The sequence below is a fragment of the Meles meles genome, chromosome 12 (assembly GCF_922984935.1).
Source record: "Meles meles chromosome 12, mMelMel3.1 paternal haplotype, whole genome shotgun sequence".
NCBI lineage: Eukaryota > Metazoa > Chordata > Mammalia > Carnivora > Mustelidae > Meles > Meles meles.
Genome location: NC_060077.1, coordinates 32,080,225 through 32,093,170, shown reverse-complemented (window position 1 = coordinate 32,093,170; position 12,946 = coordinate 32,080,225). Strand labels below are relative to the sequence as shown.

Sequence of the window (12,946 nt, the reverse complement as noted above, 5' to 3'; positions counted from 1 at the left end):
TAAACAGTAGAGAGACATACTGAGAGCCCACTTTGGGAGATGATACTCTGTGGCAGTTGGTTTTGACACCAACCTTCAGGTCAGAGGGAGGATCCTCTTGCAGCTTTCCTCTGTTGCCACAGGCAGACAGAATATTCTGCTTTGTTTCTAGCAGTTTACTTCATCCCCTTTGATTTTTTAATTAAATGTTTCAGTTTTTTTAATTTTAAATTTTATTTTGTGGGCGCTTGGGTGGCTCAGTCACTAAGCATCTGCCTTCAGCTCAGGTCATGATCCTGGGGTCCTGTGATTAAGCCCCACCTCTCTGCTTCTCCCTCTCCCACTCCCCCTGCTTATGTTCTGTTTCTCACTGTGTCTCTCTCTGTCAAATAAATAAATAAAGTATTTTTAAATTAATAAATTTAATTTTGGTTGGTAATATAGTCACATAGTTCAAAAACTAAAAGGTATAATAGTTTTGAAGTAAGTTTGGGGGTGTTGTTTTTGGTTGTTTTTTGTTTTGGGTGTTTTTCTACTTACATTTATTTTATGCAGAATTTATTCCCAGACCGTTAAGTTTTTGTCTCTTCATTTTCTTGGGGATATCTTTTTCTTCTTTGCAACCGCCTCTTTCGGTTTAGAAACCATCTGCTCTTTTTCAGTAAGGGTCATCTCTGTGGCAGGGAGAGCTCATGTACAGGTTAATCCAAACATGCACTCTGTAAGTTCTCACCACATCTTGGGGGGTGTTGTTCATGTGGATATCCTCAATGACCAGAGAATCTACATCTAAACCCTTAAGTTCACTGTTATGCATTTTTAAGCATGTGCAGTAAAAATTCAGCACTCTTTTCAGGTCACTAACACTGTGTCCACCCCCAGTGTTTGACCTGGGCACACCTACCAACTCCACAATTATAGCAACAGAATGGCACACATTGCTTCTATATAGTGACATTCCTTCAGATACATGGTGGCTTCTCAGATAATGCAAACTTTTGGTGCATTCATAAAGTGAACACAAAGCTTTGAACCTCTTGAATTGCATGATTTTGTAGGGCTTTGTGCGTCAAGTGAATAGTGAACCATTTTCAGAGGTCACCTCAGGCCACTTATGGGAAGAGCAGAAATAAGTTTTGAAGTCAGAAACTGAGGCCTCCACCTTTCATCTTCTTTTTCAAGATTCTTGTGGCTCTTCAGGATCCCTTGAGATTCCATATGAATTTTAGGATGAATTATTCTACTGTAGAAAAACACCACTAGGATTTTGATAGGGAGTACATTAAATCTATAGATTGTTTTTGATGATATTGACAACTTAGCAATATTAAGTCTTCTAATCCATGAATAGGGCGTGTCTTTTCATTTAGTTGTGTCTTCTTAAATTTCTTTCAGCAACATTTTGTAGTTTTCAGTGTACTAGTCTTTCACCTCCTTGGTTAAGTTTTTTTATTCCTAAGTACTTTATTCTTCAGGAACTATTGTAAATGGAACTGTTTTCTTAGTTTTCTTTTCAGAATGTTTGTTGTTGGTATATAAAAATGGAGCTGATTTTGGTGTCCTGATTTCCTGTTCTGCAAATTTGCTGAATTCACTTGTTCTAACAAGTTTCTTGTGGAGTCTTTAGGCTTTTCTACATATAAAATGATCTCTACAAACAAAAAAATTTACTTCTTCCTTTCCAATCTTGATGCCTTTTATTTTTTTCTTGCCTCATTGCTCTGGCTAGAACTTCCAGTACTAAGGTGAGTAGAAGTGTGAAAGCTGGCATCCTCGCCTTTCTCCCGACCTTAGAGCAAAAGCTTTCAGTTTTTTTAGCATTGAGTGTGATGTTTCCATATATGGTCTGTATTAATATTGAGGTAGTTGACTTTATTACTAATTTGCTGGGTGTTTTTTATAATGAAAAGTGTTGAACTTGATCAAAAAAATTTTTGCATCAATTGAAGATTGTTATTCTTTTTTAAATATTTGGTGAAATACACCAGTGAAGCCATTTGGTAAGTCATGGGCTCTTTTTTTTTTTTTTTTAGGAAGTTGGTGATTACTGATGCAGTCTCCTTCCTAGTTATAGATCCATTCAGATTTTGTATTTCTTCATGATTCAGTCTTAGTAGGCTATGTGTCTCTAGGATTTTGTCCATTTTATCTAGGTTGTTTAACTTGTTGGTGAACAATTACTTACAGTATCCCCATATTTATAATTTTTACTTTTGTGACATCAGTTATAATGTCCCTGTGTCATTTCTGATTGTCGTTCCAGTCTTCGCTCTTTTTTAATTAGTCCAGCTAGTTAAGAGTATATCAGTTTGGATGATCCTTTCAAACAGTAGTACATTTTGGTTTCATTTATTTTTTCTCGATCTTTCTAGTCTCCATTTTATTTTCACTGAAATAATTATTTTCTTGCATCTGTTTGATTTGGGTTTAGCTTGCTTTTATTTTTCTAGTTTCAGAGGATGGAAAGCTCTGGTATTTATTTGAGGTCTTTATAGATTCTTACAGCTATAAATTTCTAACAAGTGCTTTTACTGGATCCTATATTTCTTCGTATGTTGTTTTCATTTTCATTTGTCTCAGGATATTCTCTAATTTCCCTTGAGATTTCTTCTTGACTCATTGCTTAACAATGTGTTATTTTGGGGTACCTGGGTGGCTCAGTGGGTTAAGCCTCTGCCTTCGGCTCAGGTCATGGTCTCAGGGTCCTGGGACCAAGCCCCGCATTGGGGCTTTCTGCTCAGTAGGGGGCCTGCTTCCCCCCAACCCCCTGCCTCCTTTCTGCCTACTTGTGATCTCTCTCTCTCTGTCAAATAAATAAATAAAAACTTAAAAAAAAAAAGACAATGTGTTGTTTCATTTCCACATATGTGTAGATTGTCCAGTTTTCCTTTAGCTTTTGATTTCTGGTTTCATCCCATTGTGATTGGAAAAGATAGTTTTATGATATCAGTCTTTTTAAACCTATTGAGATTTGTTTTGTGACCTAACATGTGGTCTCTCCCAGAGAATGTTAAATGTGCCCTTGAGAAAAGTGGATTCTGCTATTGTTGAGTGGAATGTCCTATATATGTACATAAGGTACAGTTGGTCTATATTGTTTTTCAGGACTTCTGGTTCCTTATTGATCTTCTCTCTGGTTGTTCTATCCATTATCAAAAATGGGTTATTGAAGTCTACTACAATTACTGTAGAATTATTTTTCCTTTCAACTCAATGTTTTCTTCATATATTTAAGGAGCTCTGACGTTTGGTCGTATGTTTATAATTATTACATCATCTTTGGTGAATTGACCCTTTTATCATTTTACAATGTCCTTCTTTGTCTCTTGTAACAGTTTTTGAAATAACATCTATTTTGTATGATACAAGTATAGCCATCTCTTCTATGTTTTGGTTACTGTTTCCATGGACTATCTTTTTTCTCCTTTATATTCAACCTGTATGTGTTCTGAGCTCTGAAGTGAGTTCCTTGTAGGTAGCATATAGTTTGATTCTGGTTTTTTACCTGTTTTTTTTTTTTTAATTGGGGAGTTTAATACATTTACATTTGAAGTAATTATTGCCAGGGGTGCCTGGTGGCTCAGTCGGTTAAGCATCCAACTCTTGATTTTGGCTCAGGTCATGATCTCAGAGTTGGGAGATTGAGTCCCATGTCGGGCTCCACACCAAGCATGTATGCTGCTTAAAATTCTCTTTCTCTCCTCCTTTTGCCTTTCCTCTCTCTCTCTCAATAATAATAAATAATAATAATAATTACTGACAAAAATAATAACTACTGACATACTTAATATTGCCATTTTATTTATTTTTGTATGTTTTATAGTTTTTGTTCCTCGTTTCCTCCTTTACTATTTTACTTTGCATTTTAGTTGATTTTTTTAATGACATGTTTTGATTCTCTTCTTTTCCTTTTATATATGTTCTATAGATATTTTCTTTTTAGTAACTATAGGGATGACAAAAACATTCTGAAGTTACAACAATCTATTTTAAACTAATAACAATTTAATTTCAATTGTATACAGAAACATTGTCCACTCCCTTACAGTTCCACTCCACCCACTTTATGTTTTTGAAGTCACAAATTATATCTTTATATATTCTATAGCCTTTAACATGGACTTATAGTTTCTTATGCTTTTGTCTTTTAAATCTTATAGAATAAAAAAAATGGAATTACCAAATAAAATTAGAAAATATGAGTTATTTTATTTGTCCTTACTTTTACCTTTACCAGAGAACTTTTTGTTTTATTGTCTAGCATCCTTTCATTTCAACTTGGACTGCGTTTAGCATTTCTTGTAGGGTAGATCTAATGGTAATGAATTCCATCAGTTTTCATTTATCTGGAAATGTGTTTGTTTTTCCCTTATTTTTCAAGAGTAGTTTCACTGACTATGGTATTCTCAAATGCCAGTTTTTCTTTTAGCACCTTAAATATGTCATCCCACTGCCCTCTGGCCTTCAGTGTTCCTGCTGAGAAATATGCTTATTGAGTATGCTTTTTACACAATGAGCCAAGTTCTGCTTTCTAGATTGTCTCTTTATCTTTGATGTTTCATAGTTCAATTAAAATCTGTCATGGTATGGGTTCCTTTGGGGTTTTCCTACATGGAGTATTTGTTGAGCTTGGATTTGTAAATCCATGTTTTTCCTCAACCTTGGGAACTTTTCAGCCATTATTTCTCCAGATAAGCTCTTTTTCCCCTTTCTCTTTCTATTATTCTTTTGGGATTTGCATAATGCATATATTGGTCTGCTTGATGGTGTCCTTAAGACACCATCATCAAATAGTCCCTTAGCCTATTTTCATTTTTCTTCATTTTCAAGTTCATTGATTCTTTGTCTGTTCATGTCTACTGTTGAACCACTTGAGTAAATTTTTCTATTTAGTTACTATGTGTTACTATGTTTTTAAGTTCTAGAGTTTTGGTTTGGTTCTTTTTTATAAATTTCTACCTCTTTGTTGATATTCTCATTCTGTTCACATACCATTTTCCTGATATGTCCATCTATTCATGTTCTCTTTGAGAATATTTAAGACAATTGTTTTTAAAGTCTTTGTCACATAAGTTCTAGGCCTATGTTTCTTTAGGGTCAGTTTTCTGAATGTTTATTTTGTGATTTTGAATGGGCCAATACCATATCCATGTTTCCCTGTTTCTTTGTATGCCCCATGGTCTTTTGCTGAATATTGGGCATTTGAAAAAATGGCCACCTTTCCCAGTCTTGGCAGACTGGCTTCACTACTCAGCCAGTCATGAGGCTCATTTTTAAAATATTATTTTCTGACATCTCCTTCTCAGTAGATTGCATTAAGTCTGTAGATTGCTTGGGTGATACAGATACTTTCACAATATTGGCTGTTCTAACCCATGACCATGGAATGTCATCCCATTTATTTGTGTCATCTTTAATTTCTTTCATCAGTGTTTTATAGTTTTTGGAGTATAGTTTCACCTCCTTGGTTAGGTTTATTCCTAGGTATTTTATTACTCTTGGTGCAATTGTAAATGGGCTTGTTTTCTTAATTTCTCTTCTGCTATTTCATTATTAGTGTGAAGAAATGCAACAGACTTCTGTATACTAACTTTGTATCCTGTGATTTGGTTGAATTCATTTATTCATTTATCTAGTAGTTTTTTGGAGTCCTTTAGGGTTTTCTATATAGTATGGTATAGTAGTATAATGTCATCTGCAAATAGTGAACGTTACTTACTCCTTACCAATTTAGATTCCTATTTCTTTTTCTTATCTGACTGCTGTGGCTAGGACTCCCAGTACTGTGTTGAAAAAAAAAAGCAGTGAGAGTGGGCACCCTTGTCTTATTCCTGATCTTAGAGGAAAAGCTCTCAGTTTTTCACTGAGTATGATGTTAGCTGTGGGCCTTTCATATATGGCCTTTATTTTGTTTCCATATGTTACATGATCAGCACTCATGGAGGCTTTCAACCTAAGGCCATTTGACTTTCTTTAATTGCGTGAAATCTACCTGTATTATTTCCTTCTTCTTTCTCTCTCCAGTGGGACCCACTATGTAGATATTGGGCCCTTCTGTCATCCTCCATCTGCCTTAACTTTTCCTGTATGGTTTCTCCTCTTCCGTTTTCCTCTCTGTGTACCTCCCTTCTCAAGCATGGTCTGGTCCTCCATCTGACTCCACTCTGTCTGGGTCTTCAGCAGTATCCATTCTTCTGCAGATCCCATCCCTTCACCAACCATTGTGTTGCTCAAACTTAATATCTATACTCAGTTCTTTTCTATAATTCCTTATTTTTCTGCCATTCTTATTTTAACATCCTGGGCCTTCCTTCTCTTCCAGTGCTCAGAGTTATCATTCGGTGTTTTTTTTTTCTTTGCAGTAGCTGTGCTCCTCAGGGTTCTGTGCATTGGAGACCCCTCCTTGCAGTGCATATTGCAAAAGAGCCCAGGCCGACCATGGTACCAGTACACCCAGGCATGAAAGAGCCCTGGGCAAGGCCCAAGGGCAGAGGCCCCAGGATTGTAAAACCAAGGCCAGCCACTGCCTCTCAGGTGCCTCTTCATCCCTAGACTTGACTTCGGGCCCCCAGAGAGCATTCACATTAGGGAACAACTCCTGGATGGCCATCCACATGCCCCTTTACCCTAATATCCTACTCCCATCCTGCTCTGGAAGGCTAAGCTACTATAGCCACTAATCAGTGCAGTAGAAGGCCAGCAGTGACTGTGCGAGCAGACTTAGGGGACACAGAGGAGCACAACCTACCCTGGTTTTCTTTGCTATAACCTTGCACTGTGTCTCTCCCCTGCTCCCTGCCACTCGTATGCTCCAGCTCAAACTTTTAGCTTGCCTGGAGCTTCCCAGCATGTAGAGAAATTGTTCTTATCCATCTCTGTTTTCTCCAGGGGGTGTCTGGGGGTCAGATGGGCAAACACAGGTCTCTGCCAGGCCAGGGAAACCCAGCACCATCCAGGTCTCCTCACTGACACTTGCACTCAACTGTCATTCTTCATGTCCACAGGGTCTGCGGAAGAGGGAGCTGCTGAAGGAGCTGCTGCCAGTCATCGGGCAGAATCTCCGCTTTCAGCGCCTCTTTACCGAGTGTCAGGAGCAGCTCGACATCCTGAGGGACAAGTAGCCTGCCCAGACCTTCCCTGGCTGCAGCAAGGGCAAGGCCACCCTCACGCCGCTGACAATGCACAGGGCCCCCTCTCACCTCGTCAGACTACAGAAGGACGAGGAGACACTGGCAGGAGGTGGACTGTCCTGTGCCAGCGCTGGCCCAGCTACCTGGGCGGACTTCCCCTATATCTTGGGCCTGTTGCTCCCTCAGAAGGGGGCAGCTCTGCCCGCCACTCATCCCTCCCTCCAGGACCCCTGTGCGGAGCTGGGGCTGGGGCCCTGCCCTGCTGCCCTGGGGTCAGTGAGGCACTCCCAGGCCTGCCGTTTCCAGCACGGTCCCAAGGTGGACACTAGTCCCTGCCACTGCAGGCATCGTGCTGCTTCAGCTATGACGAATGAGCCATTTGTGAAAGAGAGAAACCTGAAATGTTAGTGTATTATGCAGTCAGTAGACTGACCCGAGACCTATGTAAAAGGAAAGGCTATTCCAACACGGACTATTTTTGTACTAGAATTTGCTAACTTGTAATATGGAATTTTCCTTTTGGCCAATAATCAGGATTTCCCTATAAGTCACTTGGACATTGGTCACTTGTAGGAAATTTAAACTCTAATTATGACAGCTACATTGAAAAATAATTGTACTGAAATTAACTTGTCTATCTTCATTTGGTTTTAATTTTTAAATGTTTGTAAAAAGAGACTGTTTTTTGGGGAATGGGGCAGAGGGGTGGGCGATTTCTTTTGTAAGTGTAAAATAAATGAACACGCATTGGATACCAAATCATCCTAGCTTCCCCTGCCTTTTCCTTCTAAATTCCATCTTCCTCCCCCGCTATTGATCCCTCTCCCAAAATGGGTAGTTATGAAACATCAGAACCGGAAGGAATCTTTGATGTCATCTCATGGCCCCAACCTCTCCATGCAGAAATTCATTTCCCAGCACAGAGTCACTTTCTTGACTATGAAGCATCTGAGGCTTCTGCAGCTAGCAGGCCACTTCACACAAGTCTCCTTCCAAGCCAGTCATCAAGGTCCTTCTGGCTGTGCTGGGCACCAAGGGTTACAGCTGGCTTTCCAATTTCATGGAAGGAAATCAGTAAATGCAGACTTGAGTTTTCTGAAGAATTACCTGAAAGCTGTGATTTTCCTAAAAGTTGTCCAGAAGCTGACCTTCAGGAGAGGAAATACCTAGAATCACAGAATCTTCAAGCATGGTGAGAATGGAGCACCTTTACCTCTGTGTTATGCATCTCACTGTTGCCTTCCTGCTGGCTGTGTGGGATCCTGAGTCTCGTGGAAGAGGCATGGATTTGGAATTAGTAGGAGACATGGGTGACTCTGGCCACTGATATCCTGTCTTCGGATGCTTTCCTACCTTCTTACTGCCTTCTCATTCATATCAAGTAGCTGAATGAGACACAGGCATACATGCATGCCTGACAAAGCCAGAGCACAGTGCATGTGGATATGAGCACCTCAAAAGCCAGGCTGCAAGTATGAGCTTTTCTTTAAGGAATGAGGAGCCAGGGATGCTATGCAGGTCAAGCAGCTTCCCTGGCAATTCTGTAGCAAGGCATGGAGAACTTTGTGGAGCCACAGGATCACACGACCTTGGGACTGACAGACTTGTCCAGGGTCCAAGCCAGCAAAAATCTGGGCCTGCTTTTCAGCTGTCAAATGGAGATGAGGTTAAGAAAACCTGTATGGTTGTGAAGACTAACCAGGATGACACAGGCAAAGTCCTGGTGCTTAACAAATGCCTCCTTGAAGAAAACTAACAATCGGTGTTTCTCACTTTATTTGTGGGGATTTTGTTTTTTTTTTAAGTTGGCTTCATGCCCAGCTCAGAAACCAACATAGGACCTGAACTTAAAACCCTTAGATCAGGGGTGCCTGGGTGGATCCGTGGGTTAAAGCCTCTGCTTTCGGCTCAGGTCATGGTCCCAGGGTCCTGGGATGGAGCCCCGCATCAGGCTCTGCTCAGCAGGGGGCCTGCTTCCTCCTCTCTGCCTGCCTCTCTGCCTACTTGTGATCTCTGTCTATCAAATAAATAAAATCTTAAAAAAAAAAAAAAAAGCCCTTAGATCAGGACCTGAGCCAAGATCAAGAGTCAGATGACTAACAACTGAGCGACCTGACAGTATTATTTGGAGAGGAGAGGAAAATAAGTAGAAAGATGTCAGGGACTTCTGCTTCCAGCCAAGATGGAATAACAGGGACCAAATTGACCCTCCTACCCGAACCAACCAAAAAAGCCAGTCAACATAGATGAAACAATGATCTCAAGACACTGAATATCAGAAAACAAAGGACAATAATCCTGGGAGATGGGAAAAAGCAAACAAGATGACCGCTAGGACTGTCTCAGCTTACCCAGAGGGTTTCCAGGCTGCAGCAAAGGGAGGAGAATCTGAGGTAGAGCCCTGCAACTACTTGAATTGAAGAAATAAAGCTGAGAACCCAGGGAGACCAAGGCAGCTAGAATTCACAGGACAGAATACGAGAAAGGAAAAGCTCCATAGAGAACCCTACCCTCAGTAGAGGGAGCCCTACCCTATCAGTGCATATTTAACTGAGCACTGATCAGGGTGTGGAAATGAGACCACCAAGGGTAGACAGAGAACCAACCACCTCAAAGGATTAGAGTGAAAATTGCCTAGGTATCACTTAGGCCTAAGAACAGTACCTATTCCTACCAACCAGATTAGAAAACCTTGTAACTCACGGGCTTAGAATACTCAGGAAGTATTGTCTAAATATTGAAGAATAATTACTACTCCAGATTCATCTAACAAAAATAAAAGCAAGACCCAAAAGGATCAAACAGTTTCCAACTAATTACATTGCAAAGCAAATTTCAAGAGGCTTTATAACAGGGACGCCTGGGTGGCTCAGTCGGTTAAGCCTCTGCCTTTGGCTCAGGTCATGATCTCAGGATCCTGGGATTAAGCCCCAACTTGGGCATTCTGCTCAACGGGGAGCCTGCTTCTCCCTCTTACTGCCTGCCTCTCTGTCTGCTTGTGATCTCTCTCTCTGTCAAAAAAACAAAAATCTTAAAAAAAAAAAAAAAAAGGCTTTATAACAATACTAAAGGATGCAACATCCAACAAAGTAAAGTTTACAATGTCTGGCATCCAAACAAAGACTACCAGGCACACGAAGCAGGGACATGATCCAAAATGAGAAAAATCAATCTTGACTGATCGATCAAAACTGGACCTGAATTTATACAGATATTAAAATTAGCAGAGGACAGTAAAATGGTTATTATAACACTCTGCATTGTGTTAAAAAAAATTGAGTGCAAACATAGAAGACCATAAGAAAATCACAAACTTCTAAAGATGAAAAAGATGAAACATTGCAGAAGAAAAGATCTGTGAGTATAAAGCCATAGCAATAAAAATGGTCCAAAACAGAAAAAAATTCATAAGAGGAAAGAAAAAAAAATAGTGTCATACACCGTGGGACACTGCCAAGTAATGCAAAATACAAGCAATTGAAGTCCTCAAAGGGCAGGGGAGAAGAGAAAAGGAGGTGACAGAAAAAAGTATTTGGAGAAATAATGGCAAAAACTTGCCCCTCTCTTATTCTTTGTGCTTCTGCTGGTGACCCCTCTGCCACTGTCCTTTTCTCCTCACCCCTACCCTAATGCCTGCTGACCTCCCTACTCTGTCCACTGATGCCCACACCTTCCCACTACCTCTGCCTGCTGACCTCTTTTGCTAGCAGAATACTGGGAGCCTTTGTCTTCCAGGGCTGGGACTCCTTGCCTCTCAGTTCTGACCTGATCATCTTGGGCATCTCCCAGCTTTAGCCTTCAGATCACATGTAAGGTGTCAGAACCCCTTACAAATTAGGTTGGTGCAGTGAGAGGTACATACACATAGTAGGTACACTCAAGAGAAAGAACAAAAACCCATCACCTCTTCCCATATCAGAGCCCTTATCCCTGTCCTTTCACATACATGGCAAATATTTTCTCCAGATGGTTTTTCACCTTTAAATGTTATTGGTGTTTTGGTTTTAAGTTTAAAATTTTTGTGAAATTTAATTATTGTTCTTTTGTATCTTAAATTTCATTAAAATTTAATTAATTTTGTACTAATTATTTTGAACTTAGGACACGTCACCAAAGATACATGGATGGCAACTAAAATAAGTACATGACAGTTAAGCCTCTGCCTTCGGCTCAGGTCATGATCTCAGGGTCCTGGGATCGAGCCCCTCATCGGGCTTTCTGCTCGCTGGGGAGCCTGCTTCCTCCTCTCTCTCTGTCTGCTTGTGATCTCTCTCTGTCAAATAAATAAATAAATAATTTTTAAAAGTACATGAAAAGATGTTCAACATCATTAGTCATTCAGAAAATACAAATGATAAATGATAAAACCACAATGATATAACAAGACATATCTATTTGAATGACTTAATTTTTTTTTTTTAGATCAGCTCCTTCTATTTATTTCCTGGATTTTCTATTTTTTGAAATCAACTTCACCACACATTTAAGTAGCTCTCTTTATTAACCTTCTGCTCTGTCTAATATACAGACAGTTTTCCCCTTTGTCCATATCCTATTTTTTTCTTTTTTTAAATTTAAATTCAATTAACCAGCATATAGTACACCATTACTTTTTGATGTAGTGTTCAGTGTTTCATTAATTGTATATAACACCCATTATATATACTACTGAATATTGATAAGAATGTGCAGCAACTGGAACTTTTATACATTGCTAGCAGGAAGACAAAATAGCCACTTTGATCAAGTTTGACAGTGCCTTATAAAGTTAAAAATACACACCATAGGACCCAATCCTAGGTTTTGGGTTTTGTTTTATTTTTAAAGGTATAAAATATTTTCATCAACACAAGAATGCCTCATGTTGCCCTTTGAAAAAATTATTGAAATATAATTCACATAACATGCAGTTCACCTATTTAAAGTGTAAAATTCAGTGGTTTTTCAGAGTTACATGTATGTGCAACCATCACCATAGTCACTATTAGAACATTCTGATCACCTCAAAAAGAAACTCCACAGCCTTTATTATGACCCATTCCTGTCATTCCTAAGCAATCATCAATCTACTTTCTGTCTCTATAATTTGCCTATTCCGGATATTTCATATAAATGGAATCATAGAATATGTAGTATTTTGTGACTGCTTTATTTCACTTAGCATAATGTTTTGAAGGTTCAACCATGTTGTAGCGTGTATTAGCACTTCATTCCTTCTTACGGTCAGATAATAGTCCATTGTTTGGAATACCACATTTGGCTTACCTATTCATCCGTTAATGGACATGTGGATTGATTTCAGCTTTTTGATGATTATGTGTGATGCTGCCATCAACATTTGTGTTCACATTTTTGTATGGACATGTTTTCATTTCTCGTGAATATATACATAGGAGTAGAACTGCTAGGTCATATGGTGACTCTATAATTAACTGTTTGAGGAACTTCTAGACTACCTTCCAAATGACTACACCATTTTACATTTGTTTTTTTGTTTTGTTTTGTTTAAGATTTTATTTATTTATTTGACAGACAGAGATCACAAGTAGGCAGAAAGGCAGGCAGAGAGGGACGGGGAAACATGCTCCCTGCTCAGCAGAGAGCTGGATGCAGGGCTCAATCCCAGGACCCTGAGATCATGACCTGAGGTGAAGGCATAGGCTTTAACCTACTGAGCCACCCAGGCGCCCCACATTTTACGTTTGTTATCAACAATATATGAGGGTTCTGATTTATCCTCATTCTCACCAATGATCCTTGTTATCTAACTTTTTTATTATAGCCATCTGAGTGTGAAAAATATCTCCACTTGCATTTCCCTAGTGACTAAATATGGT

General features: G+C 39.3%; 1 protein-coding gene across 4 annotated transcripts in view; it reads left to right on the top strand.

Moving 5' to 3' along the window:
- Positions 1-7,848, top strand: part of LOC123954034 (protein HIRA) — an 86,780-nt gene extending 78,932 nt beyond the window's left edge. For 3 of the 4 annotated variants that reach the window (XM_046024627.1, XM_046024630.1, XM_046024628.1), the window contains one exon: positions 6,984-7,848. In XM_046024627.1, the coding sequence (XP_045880583.1) occupies positions 6,984-7,438 (455 nt within the window). In that variant the 3' untranslated portion in view covers positions 7,439-7,848. The remainder of the gene's footprint in view (positions 1-6,983) is intronic. The other variant, XM_046024629.1, reaches the window with a different exon arrangement.
- The last annotated feature ends 5,098 nt before the right edge of the window (positions 7,849-12,946 follow it).